This window comes from Zonotrichia leucophrys, unplaced genomic scaffold (assembly GCF_028769735.1).
Source record: "Zonotrichia leucophrys gambelii isolate GWCS_2022_RI unplaced genomic scaffold, RI_Zleu_2.0 Scaffold_128_129040, whole genome shotgun sequence".
Taxonomy (NCBI): Eukaryota; Metazoa; Chordata; class Aves; order Passeriformes; family Passerellidae; genus Zonotrichia; species Zonotrichia leucophrys.
The window spans coordinates 1-25,080 of record NW_026992333.1 but is presented as its reverse complement, the minus strand read 5'-3'; the positions used below and the strand labels follow the sequence as shown (position 1 = coordinate 25,080).

The window sequence follows — 25,080 nt, the reverse complement described above, 5'->3', positions numbered from 1 at the left end:
TTGGTCATGGTCACCAGTGGTCACATCGGGATCAGTGGCACTAGTGGGTCATGCAGTGGTCATTCATGTGGTCATCATGGTCAGTCAGGGTCACTCAGTGGGTCAGTGGACATTCGCGGCGCACTTAGGTAGAAGGCCGAGGCTTGGCCAGTGTAGCTCAGGTCGGGGTGGACATGGGGGATTGGACAGTGTGAGTCAGTGTGGGTCATGGTCACTCAGGGGACATCAGGGATGGTCAGGGTTTGGTCAGGTCACGAGTGGTCATCAATGGTATCAGTGGTCACTCAGGGTCACTCAGCGGCGTGCCCCTGCAGGGAAGGCAGGCTGGCACCAGCGTAGTCATGGTCAGGGTGGTCAGTGTGATCAATGGTCACTCAGGAGTGGTCAGGGTGGGTTGAGTCATGGTCACTCAGGGTCATTCAGCGGTCGGGTACAGTGGTCAGTCAGTGGTCACTCAGTGGTCAGTGGTCACTCACGCGGCGCTCCCTCTCAGGTAGAAGGCCGAGGCCTTGGCCCAGCTGTAGCTCAGGTCGGGGTCCAGCGGCGTCCCCTGGGGCAGCGCCCAGGGCAGCCCGGGGGCAAACGGGGCCAACCTGGCACGGACAGACAGACAGTGGACACTCACTGAGACAGTACAGAGACACACTGGGACAACATACAGCGACACACAACCGAGCCACTGGGCAGACTGAAGACGAACATCTAGGGAGGACAGAGATCAGTGGGACAGACAGACAGAACTAGGACAGACAGACTGAGTCAACCTGGGCACACCTGAGGTCAGACGACAGGTCGACACACTGGGACAGGACAGACAGAGACAGACCTGGGTACGACAGACAGACACCCTGGCAGGACAGACCGAGCCCCTGGCACACTGGAAGACAGACACTCGGGGACAGCAGAGGACAACTGAGCACACACTGGGAGTCAGACAGACAGACGGACACACTGAGTGACAACATGGGTCGGTCAGACGGCACAGACAGGACTGAGCACACTGGCATCAGACGGACGACACACCTGGCACACCCGGGCAGACGACAGACACACCTGGAGACAGACGACAGAGGACCTGGCACACGACACTACCTGGGCGGACAGACAGACGGACAGGACACTGAGTGACAACACTGGGACAGGACATGACAGCTGGGACAGACATGACAGGACGTGGCACATCACTCGGGGACAGCACCAGGACAGACAGCCGACCCTGGGACAGACGGACACAGAGTCACTGGGACGACGGCGACACCCTGGGGACAGACAGACAGACCTGAGCACACCTGGGACAGACAGACAGACGGACAGACCTGAGCACACCTGGGACAGACAGACGGACACACCTGAGTGAGAGCACCTGAGACAGGTGGGGACACACAGACACACTTGGGACAGACACACGGACACACCTGAGTGCACTTGGGACACACGGACACACCTGGCGACACCTGGGACACCACACACGGCAGTGTCACACACCACACTGGCATGGTACAGCACACACCTGCAGTGTACAACAACCTGTAGGTGTGACATGTCACACACAACACACCTGTCAACTGTCACAACACGGGCAGTGTACACACACCTCACGGTAAACACACCACACCTGTCAGTGTCACACTACACACAGCACTCACCTGTAGCGCCGCCTGATGCACACGTGTGTCACACACCCTGCATGCACACACACACTGTACATGTACACAACCCCTGGAGTGACACCACATGGCAGTTCACAACACTGGTCACACAACAACACACCTGTACACTACACATGACCTCACCTGTACGCAGCCGCTGTGGCACAGGTGTGTACAACACACCTGTCACGTCACACACACATGGTCACACACACAGTCACACTCACACCGACGTCACACCTGTAGGCAGCGCTGTATGCCCCAGGTGTGTCACACCACACACTGGCAGGACACACACACACCTGGCAGTGTCACACACACACACCTGTAGGTGCCAGTATCACACACACACACCTGTCAGCGTCACACACACACACACCTGTCACTGTCACACACACCTGGCAGTGTCACACTCACACCTGTCCCTCACCTGTAGCGCCACCGCTGTTGCACCAGGTGTGTCACACACACACCTGTATGTCACATCACACTGGCATGTCACACACACAGTGTCAACACACAGTGTCCACACCACACCGTCCCTCACCTGTAGCGCCGCCGCTGTTGCACCAGGTGTGTCACACACACACACCTGTCACTGTCACACACACAGTGTCACACACACAGTGTCACACTCACACCTGTCCCTCACCTGTAGCGCCGCCGCTGTTGCACCAGGTGTGTCACACACACACCTTCACGTCAACACTCAGTGTCACACACACACACCTGTCACTGTCACACTCACAGCTGTCCCTCACCTGTAGCGCCGCCGCTGTTGCACCAGGTGTGTCACACACACACACCTGTCAGTGTCACACACACAGTGTCACACACACAGTGTCACCTGTCCCTCACCTGTAGCGCCGCCGCGTTCTCCGTGTCACACACACACCTGGCAGTGTCACACACACACCTGGCAGTGTCACACACACACCTGTCACTGTCACACACACAGTGTCACACACACAGTGTCACCTGTCCCTCACCTGTAGCGCCGCCGCTGTTGCACCAGGTGTCGCCGGCGCTGTCTCTGCAGCCGCGGGTGTCGCTCCATGGCCGGCGTGGTGGCTGCGGGGACACCGCGGCACCGGTGTGGCACAGGTGTGTCACAATGTCCCCAGGGGTGTCACCAATGTCCCCAGGTGTGTCCCAGGTGTGTCCACATGGTTCACCAGGTGTGTCCCCAATGTCCCAGGTGTGTCCTCAAGTGTGTCCCAATGTCCCCAGGTGTGTCCGTCAATGTCCCCAATGTCCCCAGGTGTGTCCCAGGTGTGTCCCCAATGTCCCCATGTCCCCCCAGGTGTGTCCCCAGATGCCTCCAGGTGTGTCCTCAATGTCCCATCCCAGGTGTGTCCCAATGTCCCCAATGTCCCCAGGTGTTCCCAGGTGTGTCCCCAATGTCCCCAATGTCCCCAGGTGTGTCCCAGGTGTGTCCAAGTCCAGGTTGTCCCGATCCCAATGTCCCCAGGTGTGTCCCCAATGTCCCCAGGTGTGTCCCCAATGTCCCCAATGTGCCCAGGTGTGTCCCCAAATCCCCAGGTGTGTCCCCAATGCCTCCAGGTTGTCTCAATGTCCCCAATGTCTCCAGGTGTGTCCCCAGGTGTGTCCCCAATGTCCCCAGGTGTGTCCCCAATGTCCCCAATGTCCCCAGGTGTGTCCCCAATGTCCCCAGGTGTGTCCCAGGTGTGTCCCCAATGTCCCCAGGTGTGTCCCAGGTGTGTCCCCAATGTCCCCAGGTGTGTCCCCAATGTCCCCAGGTGTGTCCCAGGTGTGTCCCCAATGTCCCCAGGTGTGTCCCCAATGCCCCCAGGTGTGTCCCAGGTGTGTCCCCAATGTCCCCAGGTGTGTCCCCAATGTCCCCAATGCCCCCACGTGCGTCCCCAATGTCCCCAGGTGTGTCCCAGGTGTGTCCCCAATGCCCCCAGGTGTGTCCCCAATGTCCCCAATGCCCCAGGTGTGTCCCCAATGTCCCCAGGTGTGTCCCAAGTGTGTCCTCAGGTGTCCCCCCAGGTATGTCCCCAATGTCCCCAGGTGTGTCCCAGGTGTGTCCCCAATGCCCCCAGGTGTGTCCCCAATGTCCCCAGGTGTGTCCCCAATGTCCCCAGTGTCCCCAATGTCCCCAGTGTCCCAGGTGTGTCCCCAGGTGTGTCCCCAATGTCCCCAATGTCCCCAGGTGTGTCCCCAATGTCCCCAGGTGTGTCCCAGGTGTGTCCCCAATGCCCCAGGTGTGTCCCCAATGCCCCAGGTGTGTCCCAGGTGTGCCCCAGGTGTGTCCCCAATGTCCCAGGTGTGTCCCAGGTGTGTCCCCAATGTCCCCAGGTGTGTCCCAGGTGTGTCCCAGGTGTGTCCCAGGTGTGTCCCCAATGTCCCCAGGTGTGTCCCGGGTGTGTCCCCAATGCCCCCAGGTGTGTCCCGGGTGTGTCCCCAATGTCCCCAGGTGTGTCCCCAATGCCCCCAGGTGTGTCCCAGGTGTGTCCCCAATGTCCCCAGGTGTGTCCAGGTGTGTCCCCAATGTCCCCAGGTGTGTCCCCAGCTGTGTCCCCAATGTCCCCAGGTGTGTCCCCAATGTCCCCAGGTGTGTCCCCAATGTCCCCAGGTGTGTCCCCAATGTCCCCAGGTGTGTCCCAGGTGTGTCCCAGGTGTGTCCCCAATGTCCCCAGGTGTCCCCAGGTGTGTCCCCAGGTGTCCCCAATGTCCCCAGGTGTGTCCCCAATGTCCCCACCTGTCCTCAATGTCCCCAATATCCCCAGGTGTGTCCCAGGTGTGTCCTCAATCTCCCCAGGTGTGTCCTCAATCTCCCCAGGTGTGTCCCCGGTGTGTCCCAGGTGTGTCCCCAATGTCCCCAGGTGTGTCCCCAGGTGTGTCCCCAATGTCCCCAGGTGTGTCCCCACCTGTGCCCTCGGGCAGCTCCCAGGTGCCGAACCCCTCCAGCCATCGATAGCACGGGAAGTGGAAGGGGCCCAGGTGAGTGACGTCATCGGGGTCACCTGCGGGGACACGGGGTCACCCAGGGGTGACGTCACCTCTACTGGCACAGGTGTGTGACGTCACCTGTTTGTGATGTCACCTCTATTGGCACAGGTGTGTGATGTCACCTCTACAGGCACAGGTGTCTGATGTCACCTCTACTGGCACAGGTGTGTGACGTCACCTCTACTGGCACAGGTGTGTGACGTCACCTGTTTGTGATGTCACCTCTATTGGCACAGGTGTGTGATGTCACCTCTACTGGCACAGGTGTCACCTGGGGGTGATGTCACTTGTGCCATCAGTGTCACCTGTGCTACCAGTGTCACCTGTAGGTGACGTCACCTGTGCCCTCACAGTGTCACCTGTAGGGGTGACATCACCTGTGCCATCACAGTGTCACCTGTGCCATCACAGTGTCACCTGTGCCATCAGTGTCACCTGTGCCATCACAGTGTCACCTGTAGGGGTGACATCACCTGTGCCATCAGTGTCACCTGTGCCCTCAGTGTCACCTGTGCCATCACAGTGTCACCTGTGCCATCAGTGTCACCTGTGCCATCACAGTGTCACCTGTGCCATCAGTGTCACCTGTGCCATCAGTGTCACCTGTGCCCTCAGTGTCACCTGTGCTATCAGTGTCACCTGTGCCATCACAGTGTCACCTGTAGGTGTGACATCACCTGTGCCATCACAATGTCACCTGTGCCCTCAGTGTCACCTGTGCCATCAGTGTCACCTGTGCCATCACAGTGTCACCTGTAAGTGTGACATCACCTGTGCCATCACAATGTCACCTGTGCCATCAGTGTCACCTGTGCCATCACAATGTCACCTGTAGGTGTGACATCACCTGTGCCATCACAGTGTCACCTGTGCCACCACAGTGTCACCTGTGCCCTCACAGTGTCACCTGTAGGTGTGACATCACCTGTGCCATCACAGTGTCACCTGTGCCCTCACCTTCACTGTCATCACCGACGTCACCGCTGTCACCTGTGCCATCCTCTGGCTCCTCCTCCTCCTCCTCTGGCTCCTCCTCCTCTTCCTCCTCCGGCTCCTCCTCCAAGGTGTCACCTGTCCCCTCCTCCTCGCTGTCACCTGTCCCCTCCTCCTCTTCCTCCTCCTCCTCCTCCTCCTCCTCCTCCTCTTCGTCCTCGCTGTCCCCAGCGCTGTCCTCGCTGTCCGAGGTGTCGGGGCTGTCCCCGGCTGTGTCCCCGGCGGTGTCCCCGCGCTGTCCCCACACGGTGACGGTGACGCTCTCCAGGTACCAGGAGCTCTCGGGGAGGCCCCCGCAGGGCCCCTTGTGCACCTGGAGCAGCAGGAGGCGCCCCAGGGGACGGGGGACAGGGACACGGTACTCTGTCACCTGCATGGGGACAACACAGTGTCACCTGTGTCACCTGTGTCACTGTCACTGTGTCACCTGTGTCACTGTCACTGTGCACCTGGAGCAGCAGGAGGCGCCCGAGGGGACGGGGGACAGGGACACGGTACTCTGTCACCTGCGTGGGGACAACAACAGTGTCACCTGTGTAACCTGTCACTGTGTCACCTGTGTCACTGTCATTGTGTCACTGTGTCACTGTCACTGTGCACCTGGAGCAGCAGGAGGCGCCCGAGGGGACGGGGGACAGGGACACGGTACTCTGTCACCTGCATGGGGACAACACAGTGTCACCTGTGTCACCTGTGTCACTGTCACTGTGTCACTGTGTCACCTCTGTCACCTGTGTGAATACCATTGTATCACCTGTGTCACCTGTGTGACTGTCATTGGGGACAGGGTCACTGTGTCACTGTCATGGTGTCACCTGTGTCACTGTCACTGTGTCACCTGTGTCACCCGTGTGAATGCCATTGTGTCACCTGTGTCACTGTCATTGGAGACGTTGTCACTGTGTCACTCTCATTGTGTCCCTGTGTGAATGCCATTGTGTCATCTGTGTCACCTGTGTCACTGTCATTGGGGACATTGTCACTGTGTCACTCTCATTGTGTCACCTGTGTCATCTGTGTGAATGCCATTGTGTCTCCTGTGTCACTGTCACTGTATCACCTGTGTCACTCTCATGGTGTCACCTGTGTGACTGTCATTGTGTCACATGTGTCACCTGTGTCACTGTCATTGGGGACATTGTCACTGTGTCACTGTCACTGTCATGGTCATGGTGTCACCTGTGTCACTGTCACTGTTGTTGTGTCTCCTGTGTCACTGTCACTGTATCACCTGTGTCACTCTCATTGTGTCACCTGTGTGACTGTCATTGGGGACATTGTCACTGTGTCACTGTCACTGTCATGGTCATGGTGTCACCTGTGTCACTGTCACTATGTCACCTGTGTCACCTATGTGAATGCCATGGTGTCACCTGTGTCACCTGTGTGACTGTCATTGGGGACATTGTCACTGTGTCCCTGTCACGGTCATGGTGTCACCTGTGTCACTGTCACTGTGTCACCTGTGTCACCTGTCACCTGTGCCAGCTGTGTCACTGTCACTGTATCACCTGTATCACCTATGTCACTCTCATTGTGTCACCTGTGTCACCTGTGTGAATGCCATTGTGTCACCTGTGTCACTGTCACCTATGTCATCTGTGTCATCTGTGTCACCTGTGTCACTGTCATTGGGGACATTGTCACTGTGTCACTCTCATTGTGTCACCTGTGTGAATGCCACTGTGTCACCTGTGTCACTGTCACTGTGTCACTGTTGCTGTGTCACCTGTATCACCTGTGTGAATGCCATTGTGTCACCTGTGTCACTGTCACCTATGTCATCTGTGTCACCTGTGTCACTGTCATTGGGGACATTGTCACTGTGTCACTCTCATTGTGTCACCTGTGTGAATGCCATTGTGTCACCTGTGTCACTGTCACTGTGCACCTGGAGCAGCAGGAGGCGCCCCAGGGGACGGGGGACAGGGACACGGTACTCTGTCACCTGCATGGGGACAACACAGTGTCACCTGTCCCACCGTTGTCACCATGGCTGTGTCACCATGGCTGTGCCACCATTGTCACCATGGCTGTGTCACCATGGCTGTGCCACCATTGTCACCATGCCTGTGTCACCATGGATGTGTCACCATGCCTGTGTCACCATTGTCACCATGGCTGTGCCACCATTGTCACCATGGCTGGGTCACCATTTTCACCATGGCTCTGTCACCATGGATGTGTCACCATTGTCACCATGGCTGTGTCACCATGGCTGTGTCACCACTGTCACCATGGCTGTGCCACCATTGTCACCATGGATGTGTCACCGCTGTCACCGTGGCTGTGTCACCATGGCTGTGCCACCACTGCCACCATGGCTGTGTCACCGTTGTCACCATGGCTGTGTCACCATGGCTGTGTCACCATGGCTGTGCCACCATTGTCACCATGGCTGTGTCACCATGACTGTGTCACCATTGTCACCATGGATGTGTCACCATGGCTGTGTCACCACTGTCACCATGGCTGTGCCACCATTGTCACCACGGCTGTGTCACCATGGCTGTGTCACCATTGTCACCGTGGCTGTGTCACCATTGTCACCACGGCTGTGTCACCATGGCTGTGTCACCATGGCTGTGTCACCATTGTCACCATGGCTGTGTCACCATGGCTGTGTCACCATTGTCACCATGGCTGTGTCACCATTGTCACCATGGCTGTGCCACCACTGTCACCATGGCTGTGTCACCATGGCTGTGCCACCATTGTCACCATGGCTGTGCCACCATTGTCACCATGGCTGTGCCACCATGGCTGTGCCACCACTGTCACCATCATTGTCACCTTCATTGTGCCACCATCGCTGTGTCGCCATTGTCGCCATCGCTGTCACCATCACCAGGCCATCGCTGTCACCTCTGCAGTGTCACCGCTGTCACCGTCGCTGTGTCACCGCTGTCACCGCTGCCACCACCACCAGGCCACCGTCACCATTGTGCCAGCGCTGTCACCTCGCCGTGCCACCACCGCCACCGTGCCACTGCCACCACCGACACCTCTGGGGAACAATGTCACCGTTGTCACCGTTACTGTCACAGTGTCACCGCTGTCACCTCCATTGTGTCACCATTGTCACCATCACTGTGTCACCATTGTCACCTCCATTGTGTCACCATTGTCCCCTCCATTGTGTCACCATTGTCACCATTGCTGTGTCACCATTGTCATCATTGTCACCATAACTGTGTCACCACTGTCACCTCCATTGTGTCACCATTGTCACCTCCATTGTGTCACCATTGTCACCATCACTGTGTCACCATTGTCACCATGGCTGTGTCACCACTGTCACCTCCATTGTGTCACCATTGTCACCATCACTGTGTCACCATTGTCATCATTGTCACCATAACTGTGCCACCATTGTCACCTCCATTGTGTCACCCTTGTGCCCACCATTGTGTCACCATTGTCACCATCATTGTGTCACCATTGTCACCATTGTCCCCTCCATTGTGTCACCATTGTCACCATTGTCACCTCCATTTTGTCCCCTCCATTGTGTCACCATTGCCACCATGGCTGTGTCACCATTGTCACCTCCACTGTGTCACCATTGTCACCACCACCATTGTGTCACCATTGTCACCATGGCTGTGTCACCATTGTCACCTCCATTGTGTCACCATTGTCACCATCACTGTGTCACCATTGTCACCACTGTCCCCTCCATTGTGTCACCATTGTCACCTCCATTGTGTCACCATTGTCACCATTGCTGTGTCACCACTGTCACCATTGTCCCCTCCATTGTGTCACCATTGTCACCATCACTGTGTCACCACTGTCACCATTGTCTCCTCCATTGTGTCACCATTGTCACCACTGTCACCTCCATTGTGTCACCATCACTGTGTCACCATCGCCACCACCATTGTGTCACCCCTGTCCCCGCCATTTTGTCCCCTCCATTGCGTCACCATTGTGTCCCCGCCATTTTGTCACCGCTGCCACCCCCGCCGTGTCCCCATTGTCCCCTGCCCCGCCCGGTGGCCGTGGTGGCGCCACCCTCGTGTCCCCATCGTGTCCCCAGGGCCACCCACGCGCTGTCACCTGGCCCGGCCACGCCCTGGCTGCCACCTCTGCAGTGTCACCTGCTGCCCCCTCCCCCCCCCCAGCCCCTTTTTGGGGACATTTGGGGACATTTGGGGACAGCCAGGGTTCTTCTGGGGGGGGGAGGGGAGGTTGGGACATCGAGCCCACCACAAATGTCCCCAAAAATGTCCCCAAAATGTTCCTCAAATCCCCACAAAATATCCCCAAATCACCCTCAAATGTCCCCCAAATCCCTTGAAACGTCCCCAAATGTCCCCAAATCCCCCAAATGTCCCCAGGTGTCCTTAAATCTCCCTCAAATGTCCCCAAATCCAACCGAATCTCCCCCAAATCCCCTCGAATCCCCCTCAAATGTCCCCAAATCCCCCCCCAAATGTCCCCAAAAATCCCCAAAATGTCCCCAAATCCTCCCCAAATGTCCCCAAATCCCAAATCCCTCACAAATGTCCCCAAATGTCCCCAAATGTCCCCAAATTCTCCAGTATCCAAAATGTCCCCAAATCCCCTCAATAACCCCAAAATCCCTTGAAACATCCCGTAAAGTCCCCAAATGTCCCCAAATCCTCTCAACCCCATCCAAATGTCCCCAAATCCCCCCTAAATGTCCCCTAATTGTCTTCAGACCCCCCCCAAATGTCTCCAAATATCCCTAAATCCCCCTCAAAGGCACCCAAATCGCCCCAAATGTGCCCCAAACCCCCCAAAATGTCCCCAAACTCCCTCAAATGTCCCCCAAATCCCCCCCAAGTGTCCCTAAATCCCTTGAAACGTCCCCTAAAGTCCCCAAATGTCCCCAAATATGCCCCAAATGTCCCCAAATCCCCTCAACCCCATCCAAATGTCCCCAAATCCCCCCTAAATGTCCCCTAATTGTCTTCAGACCCCCCCCAAATGTCCCCAAATATCCCTAAATCCCCCTCAAATGCACCCAAATCGCCCCAAATTCCCCAAAATGTCCCAAACTCCCTCAAATGTCCCCAAATCCCCCCCAAGTGTCCCTAAATCCCTTGAAACATCCCATAAAGTCCCCAAATGTCCCCAAATCCCCCCCAAATGTCCCCTAATTGTCTTCAGACCCCCCCAAATGTCCCCAAATATCCCTAAATCCCCCTCAAATGTACCCAAATCGCCCCAAATGTGCCCCAAACTCCCCCAAAATGTCCCCAAACTCCCTCAAATGTCCCCAAATCCCCCAAACTCCCTCAAATGTCCCCAAACCCCCAAAATGTCCCCAAACTCCCTCAGCCCCCTCAGCCGCCCGCTCCCCGCGCTGTCTCTCACCGCCCCGCATTGGAAGTCGGGTCCCCAGCGGTCCAGCGCGGTCTTGGCGCTGCTGCCGCGGCTCCCCACGAGCGTCACGGCGATGGCGTCGCTGGTGCCGGCGCCGGGAGCGCTCCCGGTGCGGACCCGCACCCGGTACGCGGCCATGGCAATGGCGGTGCTGCTCTCCCCTCACGGTGATTGACGCGGGGAGGAGCCAATGGCGGCGGGGCTCACGCGCCGCCCGGCCAATGAGAGCGCGGCGCGGTGAGGCGCGGCCAATGGCGGTGAAGTTGGGTGGGGATGGGCGGGGTTAAGCCGTCACTTCCGCCTTCACTTCCGGCGGCGCTTCCGGGTGCGATGGACCCCGAGTTCGACGATGTGGTGGCGGTGGAGGATCTGATGGTGAGGCCACGCCCCCCTCTCCGCGAGTGGACACGCCCCCTTTTGGGGAAGCCACGCCCACCCCCCTTGGACCCCCCGAGTGCCGCGAGCCCCCCCCGGCCACGCCCATTTTGCGGCCCCCGAAACCGCCCGGGTTGGCCACTCCCACTCGCCCTCACGTAGCCACGCCCTCTATGTGACCACGCCCCCTTTTGGTTGGATGACCACGCCCCCATCTGGGTTGGCCACGCCCCCCCCTCCGGGACCCTCGGGGGTCTTGGCTTGGGGGGCTCCGCTCGTTTTGGCCACGCCCATTTTTATGACCACGCCCTTCTGATAAGCCACGCCCATAAATCCCCTCCCAGTAACTCCCAGTGCTCCCAGTAAGGGCCCAGGGACTCATCCCAGTGCTCCCAGTAACCCCCAGGGACTCATCCCAGTGCTCCCAGTATCCTCCCAGTGCTCCCAGTAACCCCCAGTGCCATTCCCAGTGCTCCCAGTTTCACCCAGTGCCATTCCCAGTGCTCCCAGTAACCCCCAGTGCCTTCCCAGTATCCTCCCAGTGCTCCCAGTATCACTCAGTGCTCCCAGTAACCCCCAATTACTTATCCCACTGTCCTCCCAGTGCTCCCAGTAACACCCAGTGATTCATCCCAGTGCTCCCAGTAACCCCCCAGTGCTCCCAGTAACCTCCCAGTGTTCCCAGTAACACCCAGTGATTCATCCCAGTGCTCCCAGTAACCCCCCAGTGCTCCCAGTAACCTCCCAGTGTTCCCAGTAACACCCAGTGATTCATCCCAGTGCTTCCAGTAACCTCCCAGTGTTCCCAGTAACACCCAGTGACTCCCCAGTGTTCCCAGTAACCCTTCCCAGTCACTCCCAGTGCTCCCAGTACCCTCCCAGTGCCACCCAGTATCACCCAGTGCCATTCCCAGTGCTCCCAGTAACCCCCAATTACTTATCCCACTGTCCTCCCAGTGCTCCCAGTAACCCCCAGTGCCATTCCCAGTGCTCCCAGTAACCCCCAGTGCTCCCCGTAACCTCCCAGTGTTCCCAGTAACCCTCAGTGCCATTCCCAGTGCTCCCAGTTTCACCCAGTGCCATTCCCAGTGCTCCCAGTAACCCCCAGTGCCTCCCAGTATCCTCCCAGTGCTCCCAGTATCACTCAGTGCTCCCAGTAACCCCCAATTACTTATCCCAGTGTCCTCCCAGTGCTCCCAGTATCACCCAGTGATTCATCCCAGTGCTCCCAGTAACCCCCCCAGTGCTCCCAGTAACCTCCCAGTGTTCCCAGTAACACCCAGTGATTCATCCCAGTGCTCCCAGTAACCCCCAGTGCTCCCAGTAACCTCCCAGTGTTCCCAGTAACACCCAGTGACTCATCCCAGTGTTCCCAGTAACCCCCCAGTGCTCCCAGTAACCTCCCAGTGTTCCCAGTAACACCCAGTGATTCATCCCAGTGCTCCCAGTAACCCTTCCCAGTATCCTCCCAGTGCTCCCAGTAACACCCAGTGACTCATCCCAGTGCTCCCAATCACTCCCAGTATCTTCCCCAGTCACTCCCAGTGCTCCCAGTGCCATTCCCAGTGCTCCCAGTGTTCCCAATGCTCCCAGTACCCTCCCAGTGCCCCCAGTATCACCCCAGTGCCATTCCCAGTGCTCCCAGTGTCCTCCCAGTGCTCCCAGTAACACGGTGGGACTCATCCCAGTGCTCCCAGTGCCATTCCCAGTGCTCCCAGTACCCCCCACTGCCATTCCCAATTCTCCCAGTAACACCCAGTGCCATTCCCAGTGCTCCCAGTTTCATTCCCAGTGCCCCCAGTATCACCCAGTGCCATTCCCAGTGCTCCCAGTGCCTTCCCAGTGCTCCCAGTAACACCCAGTGCCTCATCTCAGTGCTCCCAGTGTCATTCCCAATGCTCCCAGTACCCTCCCAGTGCTCCCAGTAACACCCAGTGCCTCATCCCAGTGCTCCCAGTGTCCTCCCAGTGCTCCCAGTAACACCCAGTGCCATTCCCAATGCTCCCAGTACCCTCCCAGTGCTCCCAGTATCACCCAGTGCCATTCCCAGTGCTCCCAGTACCCTCCCAGTGCTCCCAGTAACACCCAGTGCCATTCCCAGTGCTCCCAGTCCCCCCCCATCCCTTGTCTCGTTGTGCGCAGGCGCTGGAGCGTCGCTACGCGGCCGAGCTCCAGCAGGGGGCGCCGTCCCGGCAGTGCCGCTTCGAGTACGGCTGGGGCCTGGTGCGGAGCCGGTACCGGGAGGACACGGCCCGAGGGGTGGCGCTGCTCTCCGGTGAGGGGCGGGGCTTTAAAAAGGGGCGGGGCCTGCTACGGTACCGGGAGGTCACGGCCTGAGGGGTGGGCGGGGCTAAGAGAAGGGGAGGGGCTAAACAAAAGGGGCGTGGCCTGTTCTGGTACCGGGAGGACACGGCCCGAGGGGTGGGCGGGGCTAAACCAAGGGGCGGGGCTAAACAAAGGGGCGGGGTCTGCTCTGGTAGTGGGAGGACACGGCCTGAGGGGTGGGCGGGGCTAAACCAAGGGGCGGGGCTAAACAAAGGGGCGGGGGCTGCAGTTTTGGGGTGACTCTTTGTGGTTTTGGGGTCCCTGGGGTGTTTTGGTGGCAGTTTTGGGGTGACTCTTTGGGATTTTGGTGTTCCTGGGGCAGTTTTGGGGTGGTTCTTTGGGATTTGGTGTTTTTTGGGTAAATTTTGGGGTGAATCTTTGATGTTTTTGGGGTCCCCAGAGCTGCTGCCCGAGACCCCCCCGGAGGAGCAGCGAGACGTCCTGTTCTACCTGGCCCTGGGCTGCTACCGGCTCAAGGTGGGGACATTGGGGACACTGGGGGACATTGGGGACACTGGGGACAGGGGGGACATTGGGGACATTGGGGACAGAGGGGACATTGGGGACACTGGGGACAGAGGGGACATTGGGGACAGAGGGGACATTGGGGACATTGAGGGGACATTGGGGACAGTGGGGACAGAGGGGACATTGGGGACAGTGGGGACATTGGGGACATTGGGGACAGAGGGGACATTGGGGACACTGGGGACAGAGGGGACATTGGGGACATTGAGGGGATGCTGGGGACATTGGGGGAACACTGGGATATTGGGGGATTGGGGACATTGGGGGCAGTGAGGGGGACATGGGGACATTGGGGGCATTGGGGACAATGAGGGGACACAGTGGGGACATTGGGGACACTGGGGGGATTGAAGGGGATTGTGGGTTATGGGGACACTGAGGGGACATTGGGGACAATGAGGGGACAATGGGGACATTGGGGCATTGGGGAGGTTTGGGACACTGAGGACATTGAGGGGACATTGGGGACATTGGGGACATCAATGGGGACATTGGGGACATTGTTGGGACATGGTGGGGGCACAGGGTCTGTCCCCAATGTCCCCACGGGAGTGACAGAGCTGCTGGCACACCTGGAACGAGGGAGAGGGGGACACAGGTGACACCCAGGTGACACACAGGTGACACAGGTGACACACAGGTGACACACAGGTGACACAGGTGACACCCAGGTGACACACGTGTCCCCTCAGGAGTACGAGCGCGCCCTGGAGCACCTCGAGCGCCTCCTGGTGGCCGAGCCGCAGAACGCGCAGGTGCTGAGACTGCGGAGCCGCGTCCGGAGCCGCCTGAGGAGGGGTGAGGGGACACTGGGGACATCCATGGGGACATGGGGGGGATTGGGGACATTGGGGACAATGGGGACATTGGGGACATGGGGGTCAATGGGGACATGGGGGGGATTGGGGACATTGGGGTCAATGGGGACATGGGGGTCAATGGGGACATTGGGGTCAATGGGACATTGGGGACATGGGGTCAATGGGGACATTGGGGGGATTGGGACATTGGGGGATTTGGGACATTGGGGACATGGGGGACAATGGGGACATTGGGGGGATTGGGGACATTGGGGACATTGAGCATAAATGGGGAAAAATGGGAAAAAATTGGGAAAATGGGATTGGGGACATTTGGGGACACTGCGGGACATTGAGGACAGTGGGGACAATGGGGACATTGGGGGTGATTGGGGGCATTGGGGACATTGGGGACATTGGGGGGATTGGGGACATTGGGAGGTGCCAAAGCCCCCCCAGGTGCTGACATTGTCCCCATTGTCCCCCCATTGTCCCCATTGTCCCCATTGTCCCCATTGTCCCCATTGTCCCCTCTGTCCCCCCATTGTCCCCTCAGTGTCCCCATTGTCCCCCCATTGTCCCCCCATTGTCTCCCATTATCCCCCATTGTCTCCCCATTGTCCCCATTGTCCCCCCCATTGTCACCATTGTGTCCCCCCATTGTCCCCCAATGTCTCCATTGTCCCCCCCATGGTCCCCATTGCCCCCCATTGTCCCCCCATTGTCCCCATTGTGTCCCCATTGTCCCCATTGTCCCCTCTGTCCCCCCATTGTCCCCCATTGTCCCCATTGTGTCCCCCATTGTCCCCATTGTCCCCCCATTGTCCCCATGGTGTCCCCATTGTCCCCATTGTCCCCCCAATGTCCCCCCATTGTCCCCACATTGTCCCCCCATTGTCCCCCCATTGTCCCCCCCATTGTCCCCCCATTGTCCCCTCCATTGTCACCCATTATCCCCCTATTGACCCCATTGTCCCCCTATTGACCCATTGTCCCCATTGTCCCCATTGTCCCCATTGTCCCCCCATTGTCCCCCATTGTCCCCTCTGTCCCCCCCCACAGACGGCCTGGTGGGCGCGGCCATCGTTGGGGGCGTGGTCATGGGCGTGGCCGGGCTGCTGGGCGTGGCCATCGCGCGCGCCCGGAACTGACCACGCCCCCCCCTCCCCGGTGAGGGGGCGGGGCCTGCGCGATGACGCCGCGGAGATTACGTCAGGGTGCGGCGGAGTGGCGTCATGGCCCGCGGTGACGTCATGGCTCGCGGTGACGTCATGATTCGCGTTGACGTCAGAGCCGCCCCTCCCCCCCAGTGCCTTGGGGTGTCCCCCAACCCCTCCCCCTTTCCCCCCCCCCTCCCCGATGTAAATAAACCTGATTGGGCGCCGGGAGTGACGTCACTGAGGGGGAGGGGCGGGGATGGGGTCACGTGGCAAGCCCCAAATGTCACCTGGGCACCCCCCAAATGTCCCCAAATGTCACCTGAGCCCCCCAAATGTCACCTGGGCACCCCCCAAATGTCACTTGGACCCCCCCAAATGTCCCCAAATGTCACCTGAGTCCCCCAAATGTCACCTGGGCACCCCAAGTGTCCCCAAATGTCACCTGAGCTCCCCCAGGACCCCCTCAAATGTCCCCAGAGCCACCTGAACCCCTCTGAGTGTCCCCAAATGTCACTTGGACCCCCCCAAGTGTCCCCAAATGTCACCTGAGCCCCCCCCAAGTGTCCCCAAATGTCACCTGAGCCCCCTCAGCCCCCCCCTCCCGCGGTTTTTGGGGTCCCTCCCCCCCGATTACGTCACAGGAAGGGGGGAGGGGCTGGGGCAGGAAGGGGGGAGGGGCGGGGGCAGGAAGGGGGGGGAGGGGCGGCTCCGGACACACCTGGTTCCTTCCTGGGGGGAGGGGCGGGGGGGGGGGAATGGAGGGGACACCCCCCCCCCCCAAACTCCGGCCACGCCCCTCCGGAGTGACCAGTGCCGGACATCGGGGACACCAGTTAAACCAGTGCCGGACAGCGGGGACAGAGTGACCAGTGCTGGACACCAGTGCCAACCAGTTAAACCAGTGCCGGACAGCGGGGACAGAGTGACCAGTGCCGGACAGCAGTGACCAGTGCTGGACAGCAGGGACACCAGTTAAACCAGTGCCGGACAGCGGGGACAGAGTGACCAGTGCCGGACAGCGGGGACACCAGTTAAACCAGTGCCGGACAGCGGGGACACCAGTTAAACCAGTGCTGGACAACAGTGACCAGTGCTGGACACCAGTGCAAAACAGTTAAACCAGTGCCAGACACCGGGGACACCAGTTAAACCAGGGCATCCTGACTGGACACTGCTGACCAGTGACACCAGTGCCACCAGTGACATCCCAGCTGGACACCAGTGACAGCAGTGACCAGTGCTGGACACCAGTACAAACCAGTTAAACCAGTGCCGGACAGTGGGGACACCAGTTAAACCAGTGCCGGACAGCAGTGACCAGTGCTGGACACCAGTACAAACCAGTTAAACCAGTGCCGGACAGCAGGGACAGAGTGACCAGTGCCGGACAGCAGTGACCAGTGCTGGACACCAGTACAAACCAGTTAAACCAGTGCTGGACAGCAGTGACCAGTGCCGGACACCAGTGACACAGTGACCAGTGCCGGCCAGTGGGGACAGCAGTGACACCAGTGCTGGACACCAGTACAAACCAGTTAAACCCGTGCCGGACAGCGGGGACACCAGTGACATCCTGAGTGGACAGTGCTGACCAGTGACACCAGTGCCACCAGTGACATCCCAGCTGGACACCAGTGACAGCAGTGACCAGTGCTGGACACCAGTGCCACCAGTTAAACCAGTGCCGGACAGCGGGGACACCAGTGACACCAGTGACACCAGTGCCGGACACCAGTACAAACCAGTTAAACCAGTGCTGGACACCAGTACAAACCAGTGACAGCAGTGACATCCCAGCTGGACATCAGTGACATCCTGACCCTATGGCGCTGACCAGTGCTGGACACCAGTGCCACCAGTGACACCAGTGACACCAGTGACCATCAGTGACCACTGACCAGCACTCCCATTGCCACCAGTGACCAGTGGCCACCAGTGACCATCAGTGACCACTGACCAGCACTCTATTGCCACCAGTGACCATCACCACCAGTGCCACCAGTGACCATCACCATAAGAGACCACTGTGACCAGTGACGATCACCACCTGTGACCAGTGACCAGTGCCACTAGTGACCATCACCATAAGTGACCACCTGTGACCACCAGTGACCATCGGTGACCACTGACCAGCACTCCCATTGCCACCAGTGACCATCAGTGGCCATAAGTGCCATCAGTGACCACCAGTGACCACTGCCCAGTGCCACCATCACCACCAGTGACCACCAGTGACCATCAGTGACCACTGACCAGCACTCCCATTGCCACCAGTGACCAGTGACCACCAGTGACCATCACCAGCAGTGACCATCAGTGACCACCAGTGACCAGTGACCAGTGACCATCACCACCAGTGACCATCACCACCAGTGACCACTGACCAGTGCTCCTAGTGCCACCAGTGACCACCAGTGACCATCACCACCAGTGACCACCAGTGCCACCAGTGCCACCAGTGACCGCTGACCATCACCACCAGTGACCACCAGTGACCACCACTGACCACCAGTGACCATCAGTGACCATCACCACCAGTGACCACTGACCAGTGCCACCAGTGACCACCAGTGACCATCACCACCAGTGACCATCACCAGCAGTGACCACTGACCAGTGCCACCATCACCACCAGTGACCACTGACCACTGACTGCAGACCAGTGCTCCTAGTGCCACCAGTGACCACGAGTGACCACCACCAGTAGTGACCATCACCACCAGTGACCACCAGTGCCACCAGTGACCACTGCCCAGTGCCACCATCACCACCAGTGCCATCAGTGACCACCAGTGACCACTGCCCAGTGCCACCATCACCACCAGTGCCACCAGTGACCATCAGTGACCATCAGTGCCATCAGTGCCATCAGTGACCATCAGTGACCACTGACCAGTGCCACCATCACCACCAGTGACCACCAGTGACCACCAGTGACCATCACCACCAGTGACCACCAGTGACCACCACTGACCAGCGCTCCCGGTGTCCCCGGTGTCCCCGGTGTCCCCGATGGCGCCGGCCGCGTGTCCCCAGGCGCCGGTGGCCGCGCTGGCCGCGGTGGCCGTGGCCGTGTCCGGCTGGGGGCTCCTGGTGGCCGCGGTGGCCGCGGGCGTGTGGGGGATGGGCGGGGGCCAGACCAGCGCTGTCACCGCTGTCATTGTCACCCGCGGCCTGTGGGCCGACTGCGGCACCGACGCCAGCGGGGTCATGTCCTGCGTGCCGCTGCTGTCACTCGTCACCCTGCCCGGTACCTTGGGGACATTGGGGGGATTTGGGACATTGGGGACATTGGGGGGGTGGGGACATTGGGGGACATTGGGACATTGGGAGGGTTGGGGCATTGGGGACAATGGGGACATTGGAGACATTGGGGACAATGGGGGGGTGTTCGGGACATTGGGGACGTTGGGGACATTGGGGACATTGGGGACATTGGGGACAGCGGGGTCATGTCCTGCGTGCCGCTGCTGTCACTCGTCACCCTGCCCGGTATGGGGACATCGGGGGGATTGGGGACAGTGGGGACATTGGGGGATTGGGGGGATTGGGGACATTGGGGGGTTGGGGACGTTGGGGACAGTGGGGACATTGGGGGGGTTGGGGACATTGGGGACAGTGGGGACACTGGGGACAATGGGGGGGTTGGGGACAGTGGGGACATTGGGGACATTGGGGTGTTGGGGACATTGGGGACAGAGGGGACAGTGAGGGGATTGGGGACATTGGGGGATTGGGGACATTGGGGGATTGGGGGCATTGGGACATTGGGGGATTGGGGGGATTGGGGACATTGGGGGACATTGGGGACATTGGGGACACTGGGGACATTGGGGACAATGGGACATTGGGGGAGTTGGGGACATTGGGGGTGTTGGGAGGATTGGGGACAATGGGGACATTGGGGAATATTGGGGACATTGGGGGTGTTGGGGGGATTGGGGACATTGGGGACATTGGGGGACTTGGGACATTGGGGACATTGGGGACAATGGGGGGATTGGGGACATTGGGGTCATGTCCTGCGTGCCGCTGCTGTCCCTTGTCACCCTGCCCGGTACCTTGGGGACATTGGGGACATTGGGGGTGTTGGGGGGATTGGGGACATTGGGGACAGTGAGGGGATTGGGGGGTTGGGGACATCAGGGGCATTGGGACATTGGGGGACATTGGGACATTGGGGGTGTTGGGGGGATTGGTGGATTGGGGACATTGGGGACCTAGGAGTGACCTTGGAGTGACCTTGGGGGTGACATTGGGGACACTGAGGGGACATTGGGGGGATTGGGGACAGGGGGACATTGGGGACAGGGAGGGGACATTGAAGGCATTGGGGGACATTGGGGGACATTGGGGACATTGGGGGACATTGGGGGGATTGGGGACATTGGAGATGTTGGGGGGATATTGGGGACATTGGGGACATTGGGGACAGGGGACATTGGGGACAGGGAGGGGACATTGGGGACATTGAAGACATTGGAGGCATGGGGGGCATTGGGGACAGAGAGGGGACATTGGGGACATTGGGAACATTGGGGACATTGGGGACAGGGAGGGGACATTGCGGGGACATTGGGGACGTTGGGGGGACATTGGGGACAGGGGGAGGATTGGGGACATTGGGGGGACATTGAGGGGACATTGGGGACAGGGAGGGGACATTGGGGACATTGGGGACATTGGGGACATTGTCAGCAGCAGGACGGGGCCAGGATGAGGAGGGGGGGGGACAGGAAGGACAGGGGGACATTGGGGACATGGGGACGTCAGTGAGGGGACAGCGATGGGGACAGGAAGGGACAGGGAGGGGACACGGGGACGGGGGGAGGGGGGACACTGGGGGACATCGAGGGACATTGGGGACATTGGGGACAAAGAGGGGGTGGGGGACATTGGGGACATTGGGGGACATTGGGGTGACATTGGGGTGACATTGAGGGACATTGGGGACATTGGGGGGATCGGAGTGACCTTGGGGACATTGGGGGGACATTGGGGGGGGGGACATTGGGGACATTGAGGTGACCTTGGGGTGACCTTGAAGGGGAGACATTGGGGACAAAGAGGGGGTGGGGACATTGGAGACATTGAGGTGACCTTGGGGACATTGGGGACATTGAGGGGACATTGAGGTGACCTTGGGGACATTGGGGTGACCTTGGGGACATTGGGGGGACATTGGGGACAGTGGGGACATTGGGGTGACCTTGAGGGTGACATTGAGGACATGGGGGGACATTGGGGGGACATTGGGGACATTGGGGACATTGGGGACAGGGAGGGGACATTGGGGACAGTGGGGAGGACCCCAGGGGGACATTGGGGGTATTGGGGACACTGGGGGGACATTGGGGGGATTGGGGACATTGAGGTGACCTTGGGGTGACCTTGGGGACATTGGGGACATTGGGGTGACCTTGGGGTGACCTTGGGGACATTGAGGGGACATTGAGGGGTGACAGAAAGGGGGGTTTGGGGGGAATTTGGGGATTTTTGGGGGGATTTTTTTGGGAGATTTTTGGGAAATTTTTGGGAAATTTTGGGGATATTTTTGGAGAAATTTTGGGATATTTTTGGGATAATTTTGGGATATTTTTGGGATAATTTTTGGGATATTTTTGGGGTGATTTTGGGGATATTTTTGGGGTGATTTTGGGGATATTTTTGGGGTGATTTTGGGATATTTTTGGGGCTAATTTTAGGCCATTTTTGGGGCTATATTTTCGATATTTTTGGGGTGATTTTGGGGCTATTTTTGGGCAGATTTTTGAGATATTTTGGGGCTATTTTAGGGATATTTTGGGGCTATTTTGGGGCTATTTTAGGCCATTTTTGGGGCTATATTTTCGATATTTTTGGGATAATTTTGGGATATTTTTGGGGTGATTTTGGGATATTTTTGGGGTGATTTTGGGGTGATTCCGGTCGATTTTGGGGTCCCTAACACCGTTTTTTCCCCCTCTCCCAGGGTACCTGCACGGCAGCCGCGCCCTGGGGATATTTTGAATTATTTGGGGGATATTTTTAGGATAATTTTAGGGATCTTTTTGGAGTATTTTGGGGCTATTTTAGGTCAATTTTTAGGGATGTTTTAGGGATACTTTGGGGGTATTTCGGGTTATTTTGGGGCTGTTTTTGGGGATATTTTGGATTCGTTTTGGGGGTATTTTAGGGATATTTTGGGGGTAATTTTAGGGATATTTTGGGGGTTATTTAGGATATTTTTGGGGTGTTTTTGGTACCTTTGTGGGCCCATTGCCGTGGATCACCACGGGCAGATTTTGGGGAATTTTTAAGGGAATTTTTGGGGGATTTTTGGAGGAATTTTGGGATATTTTTGGGGTGATTTTGGGGATATTTTCGGGGTGATTTTGGGGATATTTTTGGGGTGATTTTGGGGTGATTTGGGGATATTTTTGGGATGATTTTGGGGATATTTTTGGGGTGATTTTGGGATATTTTGGGGGTGATTTTGGGGCTATTTTTGGGCAGATTTTTGAGATATTTTGGGGCTATTTTAGGGATATTTTGGGGCTATTTTGGGGCTAATTTTAGGCCATTTTTGGGGCTATATTTTCGATATTTTTGGGGTGATTTTGGGGATATTTTTGGGGTGATTTTGGGGATATTTTTGGGGTGATTTTGGGGCTATTTTAGGCCATTTTTGGGGCTATATTTTCGATATTTTTGGGGTGATTTGGGGATATTTTTGGGATAATTTTGGGATATTTTTGGGGTGATTTTGGGATATTTTTGGGGTGATTTTGGGGTGATTTTGGGGATATTTTTGGGGTGATTTTGGGATATTTTTGGGGTGATTTTGGGATATTTTTGGGGTGATTTTGGGATAATTTTGGGATATTTTTGGGGTGATTTTGGGGTATTTTTGGGATATTTTTGGGATATTTTTGGGGCTAATTTTAGGCCATTTTTGGGGCTATTTTTTGGATATTTTTGGGGTGATTTTGGGGATATTTTTGGGGTAATTTGGGGATATTTTCGGGGTGATTTTGGGGTGATTTTGGGATAATTTTGGGGTGATTTTGGGGATATTTTTGGGATATTTTTGGGGTGATTTTGGGGATGATTTTGGGGTGATTTTGGGGATATTTTTGGGGTGATTTTGGGGATATTTTCGGGGTGATTTTGGGGTGATTCCGGTCGATTTTGGGGTCCCTAACACCGTTTTTTCCCCCTCTCCCAGGGTACCTGCACGGCAGCCGCGCCCTGGCCGTGCTGGGGGCGGCCCTGGGGGCTCTCGGGGGGCTCCTGGGGGGGCTCGCGGGACCCCGAAAGGGCCCCCGGGCAGCGGGGGGGGCGCTGCTGCTGCTGGCAGGTGGGGGAGGGGCTGGGGGGGGTGGGGGGGGTTTGGGAGGGATTTTGAGGGAATTTTGGGGGGTTTTGAGGGGATTTGGGGGATTTGGAGGGGTTTGGGGGGGATTTTGGGGGGTTATGGGGAGGTTTGGGAGGGGTTTTGGAGGGTTTGGGGGAGGATTGGGGGATTTGGGGGATTTTAGGGGTTTTGGGGAGGTTTGGGGGGAATTTGGGGGGAGTTTGAGGGAATTCAAGGGGGTTTGGGGAGGTTTGGGGGAATTTAGGGAGTTTGGGGGGATTTGGGGGGTTTTGAGGAGATTTGGGGGTATTTTGAGGGATTTGGGGGGGATTTGAGGGGATTTGGGGAGGTTTGGGAGGAATTTTGGGGGATTTTGAGGGAATTTGGGGGGAATTTTGGGGGTTTGGGAGGGATTTTCAGGATTTTGGGGGGTTTAGGGGGTTTTGGGGAGGTTTGGGGGGTTTGGGGAGGTTTGGGGGGGATTTGGGAGGAATTTTGGGGGTTTTGAGGGGGATTTTGGGGGATTTTAGGGGTTTTGGGGGGCTTGGGAGGGATTTGGGGGGGGTTTGGGAGGGATATTGGGGAGATTTAGGGGTGGGGGGAGGGTGGGGGAAGGATTTTGGGGGGTCTTGGGGGTTTGGGGGAATTTTGAGGAATTTTGGGGGGATTTAGAGGGGATTTGGGGAGGTTTGGGGGGGATTTGGGAGGAATTTTGGGAGGGATTTTGGGGAGGTTTTGGGGGATTTGGGGTTTTGGGGAGGTTTGGGGAAATTCTGGGGGGGATTTGGGGATTTTGGGGGGATTTGGGGGGTTTTGGGAGGGATTTTGAGGAATTTTGGGGGGATTTTGGGGGGGTTTTGGGGGGGTTTGGGGGGGTTTGGGGGGGGTTTGGGGGAATTTAGGGAGTTTGGGGGATTTTGGGGGATTTTGGGAGGGATTTGGGGGGATTTTGAGGGGATTTGGGGGGTTTTGGGAGGGATTTTGACGATTTTTGGGGGAATTTGGGGGGGATTTTGGGGATTTGGGGGAATTTTGGGGGGGTTTTGGGGGTTTTCGGGGGACTTGGGGGAATTCTGGGAGGAATTTTGGGGGCTTTGGGAGGGATTTGGGGGATTTGAGGGAAATTTGGGGCGATTTTGAGGAAATTTGGAGGGGTTTGGGAGCGATTTTGGGGGGCTTTGTGAGGGATTTTGGGGGGATTTGGGAGGATTTATTTGGGGAAGATTTGTGTTGATTTTTGCCATTTTTTTGTCGATTTTCACCATTTTTGTGTCGATTTTTGCCATTTTTGGGTCGATTTTCACCATTTTTTTTTCGATTTTCGCCATTTTTTCGCGATTTTCGCCATTTCTGTGCCGATTTTTGCCGTTTTTGGGTGAATTTTCCCCATTTCCGTGCCCCCAGGGCTCTGCTCCGCCGGCTCCGCGCTCTGGTTCGGCTTCGGCTCCGCTCAGGAATTTTTCGACCCCTCCGTGATGGGAACCAGGTGGGGCTGGGGGGGATTTTGGGGGGATTTTTTGGGATTTGGGGAAAATTTTGGGGGGTTTCTGGTGGGGTTTGGGGGGTCCTGGGGGGATTTTGGG

General features: G+C 57.7%; 3 protein-coding genes across 5 annotated transcripts in view; 2 read left to right on the top strand and 1 right to left on the bottom strand.

The window, feature by feature from the left end:
- The window catches only part of LOC135460926 (polyunsaturated fatty acid lipoxygenase ALOX15B-like), a 39,533-nt gene extending 28,294 nt beyond the window's left edge, over positions 1–11,239 (bottom strand). Inside the window, exons 1-5 of one of the 2 annotated variants that reach the window (XM_064737900.1) lie at positions 10,965–11,239; positions 5,583–5,988; positions 4,544–4,639; positions 2,639–2,720; positions 477–593 (exon numbers count right to left, since the gene is read on the bottom strand). In XM_064737900.1, coding sequence (XP_064593970.1) covers positions 477–593; positions 2,639–2,720; positions 4,544–4,639; positions 5,583–5,988; positions 10,965–11,111 — 848 coding nt within the window. In that variant the 5' untranslated portion in view covers positions 11,112–11,239. Of the gene's footprint in view, positions 1–476; positions 594–2,638; positions 2,721–4,543; positions 4,640–5,582; positions 5,989–8,411; positions 8,575–10,964 lie in introns of those variants that run through there. The other variant, XM_064737899.1, reaches the window with a different exon arrangement.
- A 21-nt stretch (positions 11,240–11,260) lies between these two features.
- FIS1 (fission, mitochondrial 1) lies at positions 11,261–16,387 on the top strand. 2 transcript variants are annotated; one of them, XM_064737902.1, is made up of 5 exons: positions 11,261–11,348; positions 13,491–13,623; positions 14,074–14,150; positions 14,894–14,999; positions 16,064–16,387. In XM_064737902.1, the coding sequence occupies exons 1-5, from the start codon at positions 11,304–11,306 to the stop codon at positions 16,150–16,152; spliced, it is 450 nt and encodes a 149-aa protein (XP_064593972.1). In that variant the 5' UTR covers positions 11,261–11,303; the 3' UTR covers positions 16,153–16,387. The 2 variants fall into 2 exon arrangements, with proteins under 2 accessions (XP_064593972.1, XP_064593971.1); XM_064737901.1 differs by lacking the exon at positions 14,894–14,999.
- Positions 16,388–19,113: 2,726 nt separating this feature from the next.
- LOC135460925 (claudin-15-like) lies at positions 19,114–24,983 on the top strand (the record flags this gene model as incomplete). The annotated part of the gene is made up of 3 exons (XM_064737898.1): positions 19,114–19,411; positions 23,369–23,500; positions 24,902–24,983. Coding segments are annotated over exons 1-3 (452 nt in total), but the record flags the coding sequence as incomplete, so codon positions are not given.
- Between the last annotated feature and the right edge of the window lie 97 nt (positions 24,984–25,080).

Excerpts from the sequence above, each read along its gene's own strand:
- FIS1 (XM_064737901.1), top strand. The coding sequence starts at position 11,304 with ATGGACCCCGAGTTCGACGATGTGGTGGCGGTGGAGGATCTGATG. Across the intron at positions 11,349-13,490 it reads TGGCGGTGGAGGATCTGATG|GCGCTGGAGCGTCGCTACGC; the intron begins GTGAGGCCACGC and ends CGTTGTGCGCAG. Across the intron at positions 13,624-14,073 it reads AGGGGTGGCGCTGCTCTCCG|AGCTGCTGCCCGAGACCCCC; the intron begins GTGAGGGGCGGG and ends TGGGGTCCCCAG.